The sequence below is a fragment of the Ursus maritimus genome, unplaced genomic scaffold, assembly GCF_017311325.1.
Source record: "Ursus maritimus isolate PB19 unplaced genomic scaffold, ASM1731132v1 scaffold_7, whole genome shotgun sequence".
NCBI classification, from domain to species: domain Eukaryota; kingdom Metazoa; phylum Chordata; class Mammalia; order Carnivora; family Ursidae; genus Ursus; species Ursus maritimus.
Genome location: NW_024426885.1, coordinates 78,886,897 through 78,904,723, shown reverse-complemented (window position 1 = coordinate 78,904,723; position 17,827 = coordinate 78,886,897). Strand labels below are relative to the sequence as shown.

At 47.7% G+C, this 17,827-nt stretch overlaps 1 protein-coding gene across 2 annotated transcripts in view; it reads right to left on the bottom strand.

Moving 5' to 3' along the window:
* Positions 1–17,827, bottom strand: part of PAPSS2 (3'-phosphoadenosine 5'-phosphosulfate synthase 2) — a 69,016-nt gene that overhangs the window by 13,941 nt on the left and 37,248 nt on the right. Inside the window, exons 2-7 of one of the 2 annotated variants that reach the window (XM_040624690.1) lie at positions 13,431–13,548; positions 10,001–10,236; positions 8,940–9,078; positions 8,234–8,421; positions 7,989–8,102; positions 6,427–6,538 (exon numbers count right to left, since the gene is read on the bottom strand). In XM_040624690.1, the coding sequence (XP_040480624.1) occupies positions 6,427–6,538; positions 7,989–8,102; positions 8,234–8,421; positions 8,940–9,078; positions 10,001–10,236; positions 13,431–13,548 (907 nt within the window). The remainder of the gene's footprint in view (positions 1–6,426; positions 6,539–7,988; positions 8,103–8,233; positions 8,422–8,939; positions 9,079–10,000; positions 10,237–13,430; positions 13,549–17,827) is intronic. The other variant, XM_040624691.1, reaches the window with a different exon arrangement.

Here is a 17,827-nt window from a genome sequence, read left to right as displayed (position 1 = left end):
AGCAGTTCCACTGAGTAACGCCAACTGCACCATCGCCCGGAGCCGCGACTCCCCGCGGGGCACCAGCTGCCCTGCTGTCCTCCGCTCGTCTGCTGCAGGAAGCCCTCCAACAGTGCAGCCCCACGGGGACGCCCCTCGGCCTGCAGCTGGGCCTGCAGCCCCAGCTCGCTGCCCGGCCTCTCCCACTGCGTGCGGGGGCTCTGCTGAGGGCTGCCCTCCAGCGGGCCGCCTCCCTTGGCGACAGAGGCTTGTGTGTGGAGTCCACGATTAGTCCAACACATAACTTTCGCATAGCAATGTTCCTAAGCAAAAATGAAATCACTTTTTCTTGCTTAACTAGGCTTTTTTTTTAAGTTGCAGGAGTAGAATTGAGTGATTCATGATTTACATACAATAAACACCCAGTGCTCACCATAGCAGTGCCCTCCTTGATGCCCATCCCCCCACCTCCCTCCAGCAACCCTCAGTTTGTTCTCCATCATTACGACTCTCTGATGGTTCGCCTCTCTCTTTTTCCTCCCTGTGTTCATCTGTTTTGTTAAATTCCACAGACGAGTGAAATCCTATGGTATTTGTCTCTCTCTGGCTTATTTCGCTTCGCGTTATACTCTCTAGATCCATCTTTGTCCTTGCAAATGGCAAGATGTCATTCTTTTTGCTGGCTTATGTTCCATTATATATGATGTGCTATATGCCACGCCTTCTTTATCCACTCATCAGTCAGTGGACACTTGGGCTGTTTCCAGAGTGTGGCTATTACAGATACTTCAGAATCGGGTGCGTGTGCCCCTTTGAATCAGTACGTTTGTATCCTTTGGGTAAACACCCAGTAGTACACTTGCTGGATCCTAGGGTAATTCTATGTTTAACTTTCTGAGGAACCCTCATACTGTCTTCCGAAGTGGCTGCACCAGTTTGCATTCCCCCCAACAGTGCACAAGGGCTCCCCTTTCTCCGCATCCTCAGCAACACCTGTCGTTTCTTGTGTTGTTGATTTTAGCCATTCTGACAGGTGTGAGGTGGAATCGCATCATGGCTTTGAGATTAACTAGGCTTTTAAAGGGCAAACAACAATGATGAAAACAACACCGAAGATAAAGGATACCTTCACAGATTTACCTTTTCATTCTCGTAGAACGCAGAAGTTTACAGTCAAAGCAACGTGTGTATTTACTCTCGGTTCTATAACTATCAATCATCACTGATATTTGAAATTAAATCCATGCAGAATCACGGCACAAATGAAGTATAATCATGCACAATCCAACCAGGTGCATCCATTTAAATTGCATCTAAAATCGATTTATCCTTCATTGATTAAAAATGTTTTTTAAATGCAATAGAAAAAAAATATAGATTTGTGAACTAAATGAGGACCAGTAGAAGTAATTAGCGGAAAGGATCATAAATTTTTTAAATTGCAGGGACAAAATGTACAACAATTTAGAAACAAGTTTACTTTTGTCAGCCAAATAGGACATTATGAACAACAGCTGCATCTGATCCAGAAATTTCCTGTTATTTGGACTCTGATCAACACAAGAATGCAGCATTATTATTCCATTATAACTGATTGGATCATGAACTGTTACCAATTCCAACTGGGTCATTTGGATTTTTTTAAATTATGTTAACCATTTCTAATTAATGTATCTAATTATAATAATTTAACTACTTGGAAAGTTGAAGTACATACCAGGAAGGACCATGCCTAGAGAAATACAAACACAATTAAGAAACATGTTTGCAGCTTCCACCAAGATAATCTTAAAGCAACAATGTCAAGGAACAGAGTCCTATTACAAAACATCCCGCATATAACATCTAAATACACTATGCTCTTTGCTTACTGCTCTACAAGATAATAGCAAAAAGCTGCTGAGACCCGAATTCGTGCTGAATGTCGTTCAGTGCAATCCAGAAACATTACTCAGGTGATTATCTGTTTTGAAAGAATTATAACACATGTCAGTAGCACCTCCAGCTTCAGCAAAAAGTTGTCTCTTACACAAATATATGATGTTATAACTACGGTCAAATGGTTCCAAACCAGGCTCTGTTAGGTATAATAGCAAACTGCTCTAGAACGTTCTAGAAAACCAGACGTTTAGAGGACATGAAGTTCTGCTAGTCTACCTAGCAGAACAAGTACAAGAACTAGAGCCAGGATAACTTGGATTTGAATCCAGGCTTCAAGTGAGTTACTTAACCTTTCCAATACTTATTTCCTCATATGAGCAAAGTATCTTCACAGTAGTATTATCTGGATTAAATGTGATATCCTATGTCAAATACGGGTCAGAACACAATGGGTGCCAAACAAATGCTGGTGGTATCTATGGGAAGCCCTCAAGCCCCCCTGGCAAGTCAGAGCTGCGGAGGACTAGTCCTCAAATGGTCAAGTCTCGTGAGACCGCCATGGCGTGACCCTCCTCGGAAGCCACCAGTCAAGAACATGAGCTTGAGGCTCCATTTTTTAATTTAGATGAGATACTTCTGACTGGGGGATCTGTGACAAACCAATATACCCAGTGACAAAGTGATATAATAAACCAATGAAAGTAGGTCCTCGAGTGGTGGAGTAACTCATGTTGTGTAATCATCAGAAACAAATTTTTCTTTTTCTTTTCTTTTTTTTTTTTTTTTGCTTTTGGACTGAGTAGACTGAGTTCTTTTGCTTGTTTCTTTGTTTTGCTTTTTAATTTAAGGGGAAATATGAACTTTCGGAGAAAATTAAAAACCAACAAAGTATTTTTGGGAGATGTGGTCCAAATTTAAAAAATTATGCAGTGCCTGCAGATCGCAGGTGACCAAGAAACGTGCAGCCGTTTGAGGCAGATGACGGTGGCTACATGGCTGCGGCTCCAGAAATTCCAGATTTTCGGTCAGTGGTGACTCATGACTTTCATGAACTGATTAAGATGAAATGATATCCATATGAATGAGATCTTGTTCGACCTTCTGAGATTCACATATATCACTTTTTGGAATTAACTGTGTCTACACAGCCCAAAAGCCATCAAGGGGAGCTCTCCCCAGAGACTCATGGTGTGGTGTGGACAGGGTTTAAGTGGCTTCCTGCAGACATGCTCGGGGCTGCCGTCCAGGTGGGCGGGAGGCCAAGCACAGCCCTCCCCGGGAGCAGCTCCACTGTCACGCTGGGTACGCTGCTTCAGAGCTCGCGGAAGTCACAAACGATTTGGCTTAAAAATTAAAAAAAGGCTGAGGGGCGCCTGGGTGGCTCAGTCAGTTGAGTGTCGGACTGGGTTTGGGCTCAGCTCGGGATCTCAGTCAGGGGGTGGGACTGAGCCCGGAGTCAGGCTCCCTGCTCAGCGGGACGTCTGCTTAAGACCCTGGAGATCACCCTCCGCCCCTCCCCCATGCGCTCGCACTCTCTCCCTATAAACAAATAAACTCTTAAAAACAAAGGGCTTGACAAGCACTGTGCGCGGAGAAGAACCCACTGTACCAGGGCTCAGACAGTGGGCTGCACTGTCCTTCCCCGCAAGCCCACAGCTGTCTTCATTACGGGCTCCAGCCACCAGAACAAACCTTGGCCCATGAGGACCCGGTAAGTACTTGTGGCTGACGATGAACATCTTTATCTGTGCTGTTTCCACACTGATGTACCTGTGTGAGCCAGAGTCCCTTCCGGACTTCAGGGTCTTTTCATTGGAGGGGGGGGGGGGTCTGTTAATATAGGGAACACTTACTGCAGTTACTACTGGACCAGTTGTTCCTTAAACCTTCCTCACCCCCATGGGGTAGGGCCTGCTATCAGCAGTCCCATTTTACACGAGGGAACCGAGGCCCGCAGTTAAGTCACATGCGCCGGGTTCACAGCAAATCACTAGCCCATGAACCCAGCTCGGCTCCACAGCTCACACTGTTCCCCACTATGATGTCCTTCCTCTACTTAGACAGAGATGGGCAGCACATTAGATCCCTGGTATCTGTTCCTATGACTGGATTTACAGAGGACTCAAGGAAGCTTCTGGAAGGTGGGGAGGGGACTTCTGAATCCTCACTAAAATGGGGGCTGCAGAGTTGTGCCCAGTGGACCATAGTGGACTCTGGGGTGGACGGCGGAGCCAGCAGAAAATCCCCACAGGGGAAGAAAGCAGTCTTGTACGGGGTCCCCGAGACAGGCCCTATAGGCCGGAAGGGTTCCAGAAGCAGCACAAGGTCTGGTCCTAACTCCCACTGCTGGAGCCACGCGGCTACTACAGGAGAAGAAAGGCCTGGGAACAGCTCACGAGGGCTATTTCGTCCAGTTCTCTGATGCCGTGGGAGTCGAGCAACTGTGGAGCGTCCTCAGTGGGGCTTAGCCCAGAGCAAGGGGACGTCGGCCTTCCCACCTGAGAGTCTGTGAGCTGCCACAGCCCTGCGGGTCCGGGGACGTTAGTGCCTGGAGTGAAGAGGCAGGAGCTGTACCTCCGTGGGTGCAGACAGCCGTGTGCAGACACATGGCAAGGGGCACACGGCCGCGGGCCGGACTCGGGGGCACAGGAAACACCCCCCCACCCGAGAACCCCCGCAAGCGCTTGGGTGCAGGTTTTCAGAAGAATCGGGATTTCTGGATGAGCAGGTAGGAATCGGGAGCGAGAGGGAATCCAGTACTAATGGGAAGTGACCTCCCTCGGCTGCGTGCTGCTGGGCTGGGCAGGGAGGGCTGTAACAAGGGCTTCGTCCACCCTGTGTAGTGAGGACCAAATAAGAAAAAGAAAATTGACGTGTTTGACAAATTGTAGAACATCATAAAATGAAATTGAAAGGGTGTGAGAGGAAGGGAGAGAGACTTGCCTAAACTCTCCGGATAGCTTATTACAGCGTGTGCTGCCCTGCGTCTTTCTGGATCACAGACTCCTTTGAGAGTCAATCAAAAGCTAAGAACTCTCGACCCAGGAAAATGCCCCCTTTTACACCACAAAGGATTTCTGCCCACTCTAGGGTGGTTTTTGTCTCCCCACCCTGAAGTCCTAGATGCCGAGGGAGGGACCCCTGACGTCCATCAACACTGACTTCCACAGCACACCCAGCGCCCCTGGTACTTTTCTTTATGGAACAAGGCCTCGTCACAGGTGACAGCGCTGTGTCTCTAACAGAGTCCTCACTTCCCATGTGGGTCACTTGTCATTCAGCCGCAGCTCCCGTATGGATTCTCAGGGTCAACCTCCTGCCCGCGGTTGGCCACAGCGTCTACTGACATTTACTTGCTGCAGACTGTGACCCGTACGTGTTAGAATTAAAACATCAAAGTAAGTGCCAGCCTTCCTTGGACAGACTTCCTGGACTTCTAACTTCTAACAGAACAGACGCCGGGAGAGCAGCCTGGTAGGGAAAGCACTGGGCCAGAAGTCAGGAGATTCTGGTCCCTGGTCTTGGACCAGTGGCATGAACTCGGGCAAAGCACTGAGGCAGGGATCAGCTCCCTCGTCTGTAAAGGGGGTCATCATAGTTGAGTGATTGAAGGAAATCATGCCTGAGAAAGTGCTCTGCGCGTGGACAAGTGCTGTATCCATCTGGTTATTATCTCGAAGGCGAGCCATAAGGGAACCAGTGGTATTCTGGAATGTTATTCTATCCCCCAAGCAGACTCACAAGCCCAGGCCACAAACACCTTTTCCCAAGAAAGACTGTCTGACCTGATCTTTCTTCCTGAAAGGTCTGGAGCCCTGCTCAGTGTCACAGACTCGGTGTGTCCCCCCCACGCCCGCCCCTCCCACTAGCAGCCATCCTCAGGGGCTGGAAACAGATAAGTTCTATTTGACAGGCTCAGGCAGTTCTGGGAAGGAAATGATCACAGAAGGGGCTGGAAGTTTTCTGAATAACACATGCTTCCGACCTGGACCAGATCAGCTGTCTAAAGTCATCCGGCCTGTGCCCAGAAGGCGGACTTAGTGCTGCCCCGAGACAGTTCGGAGGATGCAGCCAGCCTCTTGTGGCTCATGCAAGGGCACGGAGAGAGACACTTCAGCAACCAGTGGGGAAAGCGGCTGCATCATGCTATTCAGCACGGCAACCCGAGTGCCAGGGAGTGAAGGCGCCCCTTACCGTCCGGCTGCCCCGCGATGGTCCCAGCAGCCGGCACCAGGGCTGCTGATCGCCCTCTACGCTGAGTATCGGGGCAAGTGGGGCGAAACACACTGAGCCTTCTCTTGGCTTTGCGTGCAAGTAAAACCTTCATTTTTTCAGTTCCTTACTTTTGAATAGTCAATAATCCTTTAAGGATAACCCCCCCAAAAAAATCCTAAAAATGGAATTTATACATAATAGAATTAGACACCATAAATCATCTAACTATCTCCAGAGTAAGAGGTCTGAACCAAGCACTAATACCAAGAATGAACACGTCTTGCTCCTGTGAAGATTCCTGAGCATGGACTGCTTAACAACAATGAGTAAGAAACAAACGAGAGCACGTACCATCCAGCAGGGTGTCAAAGTGGATGGCCTGCAAGTATTCCTTCTCTCGCATGAAACCTTTGAGGGGAGTGGCCCAGCCTTCGCTCAAAACTTGGACCCACTGAAGATCCAGCTGCAAAACACAAAAGCAGGTGAACGTTCCCATAAGCTCGGTTTCCCAGCCATCCGGCCCCAGGGCAGGCCGTTCTTGATCTCTCTCTGGAGAAGGAAGGCAGGACCGTTTACGTGTTAAGTGTTCCATTTTACTGCCGACCTACAATCCAGGAGCCAGATAAGCTGCAGTCTAGAACCTTCCTACTGGAGAGCGGGGATCTAAACTTGAGGTGCAGATAGTCTCATGATGGGCAACTGCGTTAACATTCGCTGTTCATGCTTTCCTTTTTTTTCCTACAAAAATTCTGGTTGGGCTACATATTTTTGCCAAATGTACTAGGTAATTGATTGAAATTGGCAAATCATGGACTAAAAAAGTCCAAAATTCTTAGCATGATACTAAAAGCCCTTCAAGCTCTGGCCCATTGGGCTGATGTAGAGATTTCCACCTCCTCCCAGGCCTATTCTCCTCCCCACCTGAAATTCCTATTCATCCTTTAAACCCCGAAGCATGGGTCACTGCTCTTCTGACCTTTCCCACCATCCCTAGGACCAAAACAATTATTAGATTATTTGAAGTTCTTTTGTACCGTGCAGCCCACTTTGCTATTGGCACTATCATTCCACACTGTAGTTATAATTCTGTACTTCTCATGTGCCTGGAGCACTGCAGTACTCAGGATTTCTTTTGTACGGTCAGGGGGTTCTGCTTATAAACTTGCCGTGAGTTCTTCAGGTATGAATGAGCTGCAACAGGCTCCCAACTTAGCCTCTTACAAACACGTCCAAGGTTTTAACGGATAACAAGTTACCAATGAAGATCTGATCAGCTGGTATGGACCAATAATACTGACCCATAAAAAGCCAAAAGTGCACTTGGTGGGGCTGCAGCCCACATGTTCCAGGCAGTAAAATCAATGTAGCCAAAGGGTCTACACCTTCTCCTTAGGCTGGACTCTGCCTCGTTAGGAAAGAATGGGATTTGCAAGGTAGGAAAAGATTCATATCACTTTAGATCAGGGTGGCTCTTTGTTTTCTCCAAATTCCTTCTTGATTGTCCAAAAAAACACATGCATTTTTTTTTTTTTTACTTGCATTCTGGACAAACTTTTCTCAGCAGCCGCCAACAAATCAATATCGCCCAACGCCTGCACTTTGGCATTACTGAAGACAGCATGACGACTACGTGAGGCTGTGCTCTACAGAACAGAAGTTACCTGCGCAGTCTGCCCAGCCTGCCCAGCCTGCCTCTGCCCCACGCTGCCCAGCTACCCTGTGGCAGCCCTCGGTGAGAGATCTGCTTGGGAAGAGGTTAAAAAAAAAAAAAAAAGGCAAAGATGAAGTGTTTTTCTTTATGGACATTGCATTTCCCTTATCCACACCTTCCTTATCATCCAGAGTGACTGTAAATGGATTATAATGACGGCTATGAGGACCAACTCTCCTGGGGCCAGCCCACGCCATCTTACCTTGGTAATTTCTAACGAAGGGAGAGCTTCGGCCTCAGCCCGGACCTGGTCAAGTTTGTTTTCTGGCACGAAGAGTTCATGGATGCCTTTCATGACAGTGTGGGGTACAATGTTCTGAAAGGAAGCAGAATTGGTAACGCTTTGAAATGAAAACTGTAAAAAGAATGCTTTGGTCAATAAACGACCTTTCGTGACTTTATGAGACTTAAAAAAAAAAAAGAAAAAAGGCGGCCCAGTCCACCCACCTGCTCTTGCAGGAGCTCCACCACCTGCTGGACACAGTCACTCACTGAGGACAAGTTAGTTTTCAGCACACGCTCGGGGGTTTCGGGTTTCTCATAATCAGAGTCAATACCCGTGAACCCTGCAAAGGCAGGAGGGCGAGAATCACATCGGCGCCAATGGACAGTCTTTCTAAACAGTAGGCGTGACCCTGGTTGGAATAATGCATTACACTGAGAATTTAGACTAGACCAGAGAAGGTCATCAGCTGTCCCTGACCTCTAGCCATAGGGAAATAGATATATACATATACATATCTATACACATACATATATATATTTACCAAGCTGTATTTTCAATACAGAGAGCCCCCAAATTATCAACAAAATGTGGCTAAGTCCAAGCCTGCAGCTGATTAGAATCCAAAAGGAAGATAAGAAGAAAAAACTCTGAACACTCTCCCTCAGACACACTCGGGGATACACACCCATTTCGGGGACCTGAACTTTACCGCTCACGGCCGAGGTGACAGTTCTGGAAAAACACCAGCCCACATGTTAACAAGCCCGTGGATGTATTGAATATACTGTGGTTCGGTAAAGAGCTGTGTGTGCTAGATGCAATTTCGGAAAACAGTTTTTGAGACTTCAGACAGATGTCTGGGGACAGAGCGCAAAGGCTCGAGAGCGGAAGGAACTGGCAAAGGGGCGGCCGGGCTGGCTCTCTTACCCTTGATCTCCCCGGCGCGGGCACGTTTGTAGAGGCCTTTCACGTCTCTACTCTCACAGATGTTCAGAGGTGCATCCACAAATATTTCAAAGAATGGCAGTCCTGCCGAGTCGTGGATTTTGCGGGCATTCTCACGATCCTGGAAAAAAAAAACAACCACATTCAAGGGGTGCCTGGGTGGCTCAGTCGTTAAGCGTCTGCCTTTGGCTCAGGTCATGATCCTGGGGTCCTGGGATCCAGCCCCGCATCGGGCTCCCTGCTCGGCGGGGAGTCTGCTTCTCCCTCTCCCCTGCCTGCTGCTCCCCCTGCTTGTGCTCCGTCAAATAAATAAAATCTTTAAAAAAACCCAAAAAACAACAAAAAAAAAATTCGAGAAGGTGAACAGGAGGTCTCGCGATGGAATTCCTCATGGAATGATGTGGGCCCCGGTGCCTGACAGCGTTGGGTTAACACTGGCGTGTGTGCCCTGCAGAGATGGCAGGAAACCGGTCCTTCAGAGAAAGTCCAGACATTTCCCTCGGGTGAACACAGCTCTTTCAAGGGCTCTCAGAGAAAACCACAGAAAAGAAATCTCTGCTGAAGGACAGGACTGGCCACATGGGAGCATTTCATTCAGTGTAATGCATTTCAAAGCATGTAGCATCTTATTTGTAGCTCCCAGAAATTTCCTGTTTTAAAACAAGAAGACTGTCCCTCTTGCTCAGCGATTTCAACATGAAACACACATGAGCTGACGCTTTGGCAAGGAACTGCCGCTTCCTTTAGCAAACGAGGCTTTCTGACTTTTCGGAGACGTGAGATTACAGGGCTTTCGACTTTTACTTGTTTAATTTTTCCTTCCGTTCAGCTCTGGCCAGAAGGTGAGTGTGGAAGGGTGTCTGTCAGCTGCTGCCCAGCCACCTGGAAATGAAGGACCTCTCTTGACAAAACCAAAATTAAGTAGAGGAAATGAGGGAGCAAGAGAAGAAGAGGCGGGGGAACCTGAAACTACGACAGTCCTTGGTGCCCTCCCCTCTGGCGACTCCTTTTCCAGCACCGTGTGCGCCCCCCAACCCTTTTACCTTTGCGAAAGGAGAAATGAAGCTGGTGATGCAGACCAGCCCGGCATCAGCGAACAGCTTGGCCACCTCGGCAATCCGGCGGATATTTTCTTCTCTGTCCCCGGGGGAGAATCCAAGGTTTTTGTTAAGGCCGTGACGCACATTGTCCCCATCGAGGGAGTAGCACGGGATGGCGTGAGAGACCAGGTACTCTTCCAGAGCAAAACTGATTGTGGTTTTTCCAGCACCAGAGAGACCTGTTCATTATAATCATTTGACCTCAAATGAAAACCACTATAATCTAGGAAAAGCACAGTTTACAAGTCAAGTACTTGGATTTCTTCCAGACGTTGAAATAACCATCTGTCCCCTATTAGAATTATGTATGGCATTTCAAAGCAAGTGGGGTTCATAAGTGGGGGGACCTGGGGGGTTATACATGGTTCTTGGTGTGTTCTATTTTGCCTGCAGCATGCTTTAAAGATGAGAACACTGTGCATACAAATCCAGACTCTGGCTTCTCTTAGAAAAAAGTCAGAAGACCTGTGGCCATGTTCTCATGTCCCCTCCTGCCAGCAATCAGCTGGAGTGGAGGGGACAGCCAGCTCTGGAGACTGGGAGGCCCACCTCTCCTACGAAGGCTGCCAGACAACCATTTGACAACAGACTCCTTTGGCTTTAATATTTTTCCAAAATGACTCTCAAAACATGAAGACAGTCATCCCGAGCTGGGCTAGAGATGTGTTTAGAGCTGCCCTACACTCTTCGGTGTCTGGAGCCTTTCCATGAGAACAGAGGTACCATGTGCCTTCTACCATGGTTTCAAAGCGCACTGGCAGGACTATAGGATTTCTATCTGAGGGAAATTATGAGGAGAAAGGGAACACTCCAAAAATCCAGTTGTCCTAAAGATCTCTGGACCTGAGAAATGTAGCACAGTTGGGGAGTACCCAGGCATGGGAGAGGAAAAGTTAGGGGGAAGAAAAGAAGGTCAAGAGCTTAACATGGAGAAGATGGCAGGAGGAAGGAGGGAAAACACAAAAAAGGTAAGAGAAAAGCAGGGATGAAGGACAGAGGGGAATAAAGACTTGGAAAGAGGGGCTCCCGGCTGGCTCAGTCGGTGGAGCGTGACTCTTGATCTGGGGGTCATGAGTTTGAACCCCATGTTGAGTGCACAGATTACAAAAAAAACAAACTTAAAAAAAAAAACCAACTTGGAAAGAACGGTGATATACGAAAGGCAAACAGTTTCCACAGTGTTAGTTATGTTTTCAAGTCATGCCCTTGGCCCTCGCAGAGAATCATGAGAAGCAATGGCTCCATGAGGAATGTGCCATCTTTGTAAATCATTGTTGAGGACACTATTGTATTACTCACATAACTCAGTTTCATTCAAATAGGGACTTAGGTGATAAACTCCTCTTAGAGTTGTGTCCAGCGTGGGCCAGAAGAATCAGGACTCCCGAATCTCCGGCAAGTTCTCTCACATTGGAAAATGAGGGAAATAATAGAAATTTCTTTCAATTTTGCCTCAGGTCTCAAGACTAAGAACTAAACCACAGTAACTGGATTAAACTAGATTGCTGGCATATTTATTCTAATGCACTGAGGTCACAAGAATCACACTTCCTGAGAGCTTATTTTCTCCGGGCCAGGCCCTGCGCTTGCATACACGCTTGACTTCATTTAGTCCCACCTCCATCCCCAGGGGCAGGCTCCATCCTTATCTCCTTTTACAAATAAGAAGACAGAGGCTGAGCCAGCTTAGTTGGCTTGTCCAAAGTCACACGGTTAACGTAAGTGGAGCTGGGGCTCCAAGCAAGTCTCTGGATTTGAAGTATTTGGTTTCTCTTGGTCGCCCGCTCACTAGCCTACCTCTGTAACACAAGCAGAATACATTGCGAAAAGATGGTTTTTGGTTTTTGGGGGTTTTTTAATGAGTAAGAAAAGACAGGGGAAGTCCACCTTTTAGGGTCTTTTTCCTCTTCTACCACTTATCTCTTGTTTTTAAGGCTGTTCCACATTACAGAGAGCAGACTCTGCGTATGTCCCAGTACAGAAATTGCACAAACACATGACGGCAAACACATAACAAGCAGGAAGTGTCTGGAAGGCAGCTGTTTTATCTACTGCCACAAAGCTTGTGTCTTAGACGGAGTTGGGGGGACATCCCGACAGGATTCATGACAGGCGACCGCTGCCTTTTGGAATCCAGCAAGCACCTCGTCCACTGTCCCTCCCCAGCCCGCCAGCTGGAGAAAGGTGTTGCACCACGGATGAATGAAATCAGGAGACCAAAGGCATGTGCCTCAGGCACCAGATAAAACCTTGAGGAAGAAGGAGGCGGCTGATGGAGACAGGAACAGGAATGACTTGGGTCATACAGGAATTCCTTGCACGGGAAGGGGTAAGGTAGGTGCCCGCCACACTCTTCGGCAGTCCCTTCAGGTTGGAGTTTGTTTGTTTGTTTGTTTGTTTGCTTTAAGACCTATTTATTTATTTGAGAGAGAGAGAGAGCAAGCAGGGGCAGAGGGAGAGAGAGAGAGAGACAAGCAGACTCTGCACTGAGCGCTGGAGCCCGATCTCATGACTGCGAGATCATGACCTGAGGTGCAATCAAGAGGCGGTTGCTTAACCGACTGAGCCAGCCAGGCGCCCCACTAAATTGGCCTTTGTTAGCAGGCGGTAGCACGCAGCTGATCTCAGAACCTGGGTGGACATCTTTGCATCTATCTGGATTACCCCGTCTATGGTATTTCCTTTTGAGTGAGGGCTACGCCAGACTCCGGCTCCCAGGGACCAGCTTCCTCTACCTTGTGCTCAGAGTCTTAAGAGAACAGCCCCAGACTAATTCCTGTCCTGTCACTAAGTCTTAGCTGGGACATTGGGAGGAAACACAGGAAAAAGGATTCATTTGGTCACCCCCAGGGGAGTGAATTATTTCCATTTACAAGGGGCAATCCTCAGCTAAGTGGAAATCACTGCTTTTCCTTCTTGTGCAGATCCTTATGCTTTCAGTTTTTTAAAATTAACTGAAATAGTCCTCTACAACATCAAAACATCAGAAAACAATAAAGAATATCTCTAAACACCCCAAACCTTACAGACAGCCAAATGCTGTCGAGTTAGGAAAGCTCCATTGTAAGGCCGGTAAATGGGTTGAGGCACGAGCATGAGAATTACGGGATCCTCTCGAGCCGAAAGGGGGTGCTATCATCAGCTTGCCCCCTTCCTGCCAAAGAGGAGAGAACCAAAAACGAGAGAAGCCCTGTGCCTCCATCTTGGGCTTTCTTCCCAAGGATGGCAGAGGTAGGGCTGACGGCCAGGCTTTTTACCACCACTCCCCACCTCGTCTCAATGTTGAAACAAACATGTCATATGTTACACTTAGTTCCTTAGAATTGTATGTCACACATCGGTTTTCAATTAAAAAAGTATCAGCAAGGCATACCTGTCAGCCACACCGTGCATCCTCGGAATCCACCCCTCGTCCCAACCACCTGCCCTCGCTTGTTCCTGCTCACGTGGTGGGCCTGATAGACGACATTGGTGGACTTCTGCTGGCTCTCCTACAAAACAAGACCACGCCCAAGACTGTGTGAATAAAATAATACAATATGTATACATAAAATACAATAAGTACACATCTACATATAATACACATAATAATACAATGTGTATATGATATGTATACATATAATACCATAAGCATCCATATCCATATCCATGTACATATGGATACAGAAATAATAACAGATGACAGTAATAGTCATATCTAACTGAAACCCCTCCTTAATGATTGGCCCACAGAGTGACATTTATTAACTCTGCTAAATCAGAAAAAGACACTGCCTTTAGAATGCCCACCATGACCCTTGGAAAGTATCATCTGAATGAGAGAATTATTGACGTGCTGTACAAGTTTCGGTTCCATGACATTTAAAAATGTACACCTTAGGGTAACGGTTAAGGGAACGTCATTGTCTCCATAAGCTCACGCTCTCAACCAGATGCTATGGAGGCCGACGGGAAACCACCCGTCCTGGGGACGGGCTGGGTGAGCCCCACTCTCTGCGGAGCCAGGGAGAGGCACCGATCGCAGAGCAAAGCGCCGAGTCAGGGACACCATCTCGGTCCCACCCAGACATGTCTCCCAAGCACAGTCCCTGAGCGAGGTACGGCGCACGGCGCTACTTTTTCTCAAGCTCTACTCTGTTTCCACTTTCCCAAGGGTCAGTGTGTAAACTTTTAATCTTTCAGAAAGCCCTGCAGAAATAGAAATGGGCCAGTTATCAGTCTTGGAGGTTAATGCAAATCTCGGATATCTTTATTTTGGCTGCAATAAAATCAGCCAGTGAGGGCACAGATTATCTGATCCCGATCCTAAACTCTGGATGCTATGAGTCTGATGAATAAAAATGGTAACACAAGCCAATAAGTACAGTTGCTGGTGGACATTTTTCAAATAGCGTGTGATTCCCGGGTGGGGGCCAGGGGGTGTGGAGAACCCATCATGGTGGTTAAATAAAAAGGTTGGCAACAACTCCTATATGTCTTTGGTGTGGTAACTGAATTTCTGATGACAGATGGAATCCAAGTCTCTGAACTGTAAAAATCTATGGAGCCTTTTAAGCACCACACACGTAAATCCACCACAGCTAAAAAAAAAAAAAAAGAAAAGAAAGAAAGAAAAGAAAAAAAAAGGCATGGATAGTCTTTGAGCAAGACCCAGAGAAAACTCTGGGCCACATGTGGACCATTTTATATTCTGGAGCAAATTATATCACTTCTTTATGGCACCTTATTTGGGGAAAAAACAAAACAAGAAGGGGAATACAGCTAGGACTGTTTGGGGGCTTACACGAGATAATGGGTGTGAACATACTCTGTAAAAGGCCAAGTTCCCTGCACAAACGATGCTGACGATGACTAGGGAGTGGATACCCACAGGGGGAGGGGCTGGAGCCAGCTGGGGTACGGCCAGGAAAATGCTTCAAGAGCAGGGGGAAGGAGCCCCTTGCTGGCCGTTGGGGGCTCAGGAAGGCGGCGCACTCCAGCGAGGCTGGGCCACCCAGGGAGGCACGGAGCCCAGCAGAGGCGCCCAGACAGGCATGGCCAGGGTCCGAGGGAGCCAAAAGGAAGGTGCCGAAGGCCCAGGCGGATCAGCTGGGTGAAGCTACATAAACCTTCTGAGGCTAGACGCGTTGATCATCCTTCAGTCGGAACCCAAGAAGCACCAGAAGCTTCATAAATGAGGTCAAATTAGATGAGATCAGGAGATATTCTAGCAGTATTCCCCCTGGCTGAACAAATCCCCTGAAGGGATCCTGAGTCCTTTGTGCCAAGTGTAATTTATAGCTCAAGGATGACAAGAACATTTCCTTTTTCTCTGTTTCCTTGTTAATCACTGCTTTTTATTCAAGGAAGTTGTGTCTGGGTATCAGGCCCTGAAGTCAGTGCATCGGTTTACTCACTGGCGCTCTCAGCAGTTGCTCGTGTAAACGAGCCCCTGCTATCTGCCAGGAGCCAGCCTAGGCCCTGGGAATCCAGCACTTAAGGAAGAAGGACCCCCAGCATCATTGTGAGGGGAAATACAGGCAAAGAGAGCAAGTATCTGGGGCTCGATGCCCTGTGGAGAGGGTCTCTTTCGCATATTTGCATACTACATGAATACAGGTAAAGAACACCCGCAACACAACAATGAAGTGAGTACAAAGTCTGAACAGTCACCCAGGAAGATACTCAAATGGCCAGAAAGCACGTGAAGGGCTCAGTGTCGTTAGTCGTAAGAGAATGCAAATTAAAACCTACGCGAGATGCCATTGCTAAATCTAACAGCAACGAGGACATGCTCTCGTGTTGACAGTGGAGGCAGAAAGTGGGACAACCATCCCGGAGAGAAACCTGGCAGTTTCTTATAAAGCTGAACATTTACCTTCCTCGACGACGACTCAACAATCGTGCACACAGGCGTTTACTCAGAAGAACACATGTATCCGCAAAAAGACGCGTACAGCTTTATGTGGACAAAAACTGCAAATAGCCAAGTAACCATCCACAGGAAAACAGATCTCACACACACACACACACACACACACACTCCCCATGTCGGAACAGCACTTGTCCCTGAGAGGACAGCGGGTTGTCTATCTTCACAAGGGTTTGAGGTACACAGGTGTTGGCCTTCGTTGGAACTCCCCGAATGTATACTTAAGATGGGCATTTCGTTACATGTAAATTTTACCACACACCAAAAAAGAGCCACTTAAAAAAAAAAAGTAAGTGAACGAGAGAATACATAACAAGACTCCCATGGCGGAATTCTCTTGTTCAACACTGCTGCCTCTTCTGAGAAAGGGCTCGGGTTGCCATCGCAGCACACTTGCCTGAAGGGGTGGCTGCCCACCTGGGCGGCCGAACACCCACGAGTGTCACTGGTCCACAAAGATGGTTTTTTTCCCTTGCTTTTGGCTGTTTTTTTTCTCTCCCTCCAGGCAGAGTTCCAGAATAAACTCTCAACTTTGTTAATCGGTGGAAACTTTGTCAGGATCTTGTAAACGGTGTCCCCAACCCAGGGCTTGGTTTTCAAAAACTGTTCAGAGCCCACGGGAAGGCACTGGCACCACACTGTGTAAGAGCTCACCTCTGAACCTTTTGGTTTTTTATTAGCTGAATCTTCATCACGGGTGTTTGTATGGGTTTTCTCTCATTCCAGCAAGGTTTAAACAAACAAAATCTTTTCAGATGGCCAGGCACTGGGCTTTGGGGNTCAGCAGAAAGAATTTTGCTTCTTATTTATCTTGTATTTACCCTTGATTTTCTCCAAAAGGCAAACAAAATAGGAGCAGATGTTTTGAATGATATTTGAACTGCAAAGAGGCGGGGCAGCCAAAAACTTTGCTTTGCTGAAACCTTTACTCCCTTCTAAAGAGCATATGGTGCTCTAAGCGTTGGAAAGAGAGTAGCTGTCAGAAAAAGAATTCTATGGAAAACGAAGCACATGTTAAAGAAAAAAAAATTTTGCTTCCCTGTGTGTGTAAACAGAACACACGCCCTCGGCAGCGCACCTCACATGTCATGGAGTGGAATCCACAGAGCCGGGGGCACACTTCTCTTCTGGGTCCCTCAATAAAATTTGGCAAACAGCCCTACCTTTTTTCAGGTCACTGACCCAGAAAAACTCCCTCCAGCATGCACAAGAGTAGCAGGAGTATGGGTTTTTGGAGTCAACCAAACCCAGATTTGAAACCTGCCTCATGGCCTTCCTTGCTCTGGGGCCCTGGCAAGTGAGTAAGATCAAGGAGCCCCCACGTCCTGCTCTGTAAAACGGGGCCAACAATAGTTTCCTCACATGGTTGCTGAAAGGACTAAATAAAATGGTCTTCTACATAAAGTATCAAACTACAGAACACACAGTAAGATGTTGAACCTTTCGGGGTTCGGTGGCGTTTAATCTAGTCTGGAGAAATCACAGTCGTTTGTCTAAATCACCCAGAGGTAGAAGCGTCCTAGGGACTTGGGTCCGCTCTCAGGCAGGTCTGGGGAGGTGGGGCTCAAGAGCAAATCAGGCGACAGGCAGGACAGTACTTTGCCTGGGGTAAAGAGTGACACCCACATGACGTCCTTGCCGCTGCTCCAATTATTATTCTCTTTGACCCAAAGTCCAGCCAGTAAATACACCATGCGGAGGTGTACTCACCAGTTAACCAGCTTGAAGCCTCCTCGTTGTACCCCAGACTCCCCGCTCCCGTGCTGGTCGTCTTGGTCATGAGCCCTTAATTACCAGCACAGGATGGCCTTTGGCCCAGGTCAGCCTCAAGTGCTACTGGGGGCGGGGGGGGGGGGGGG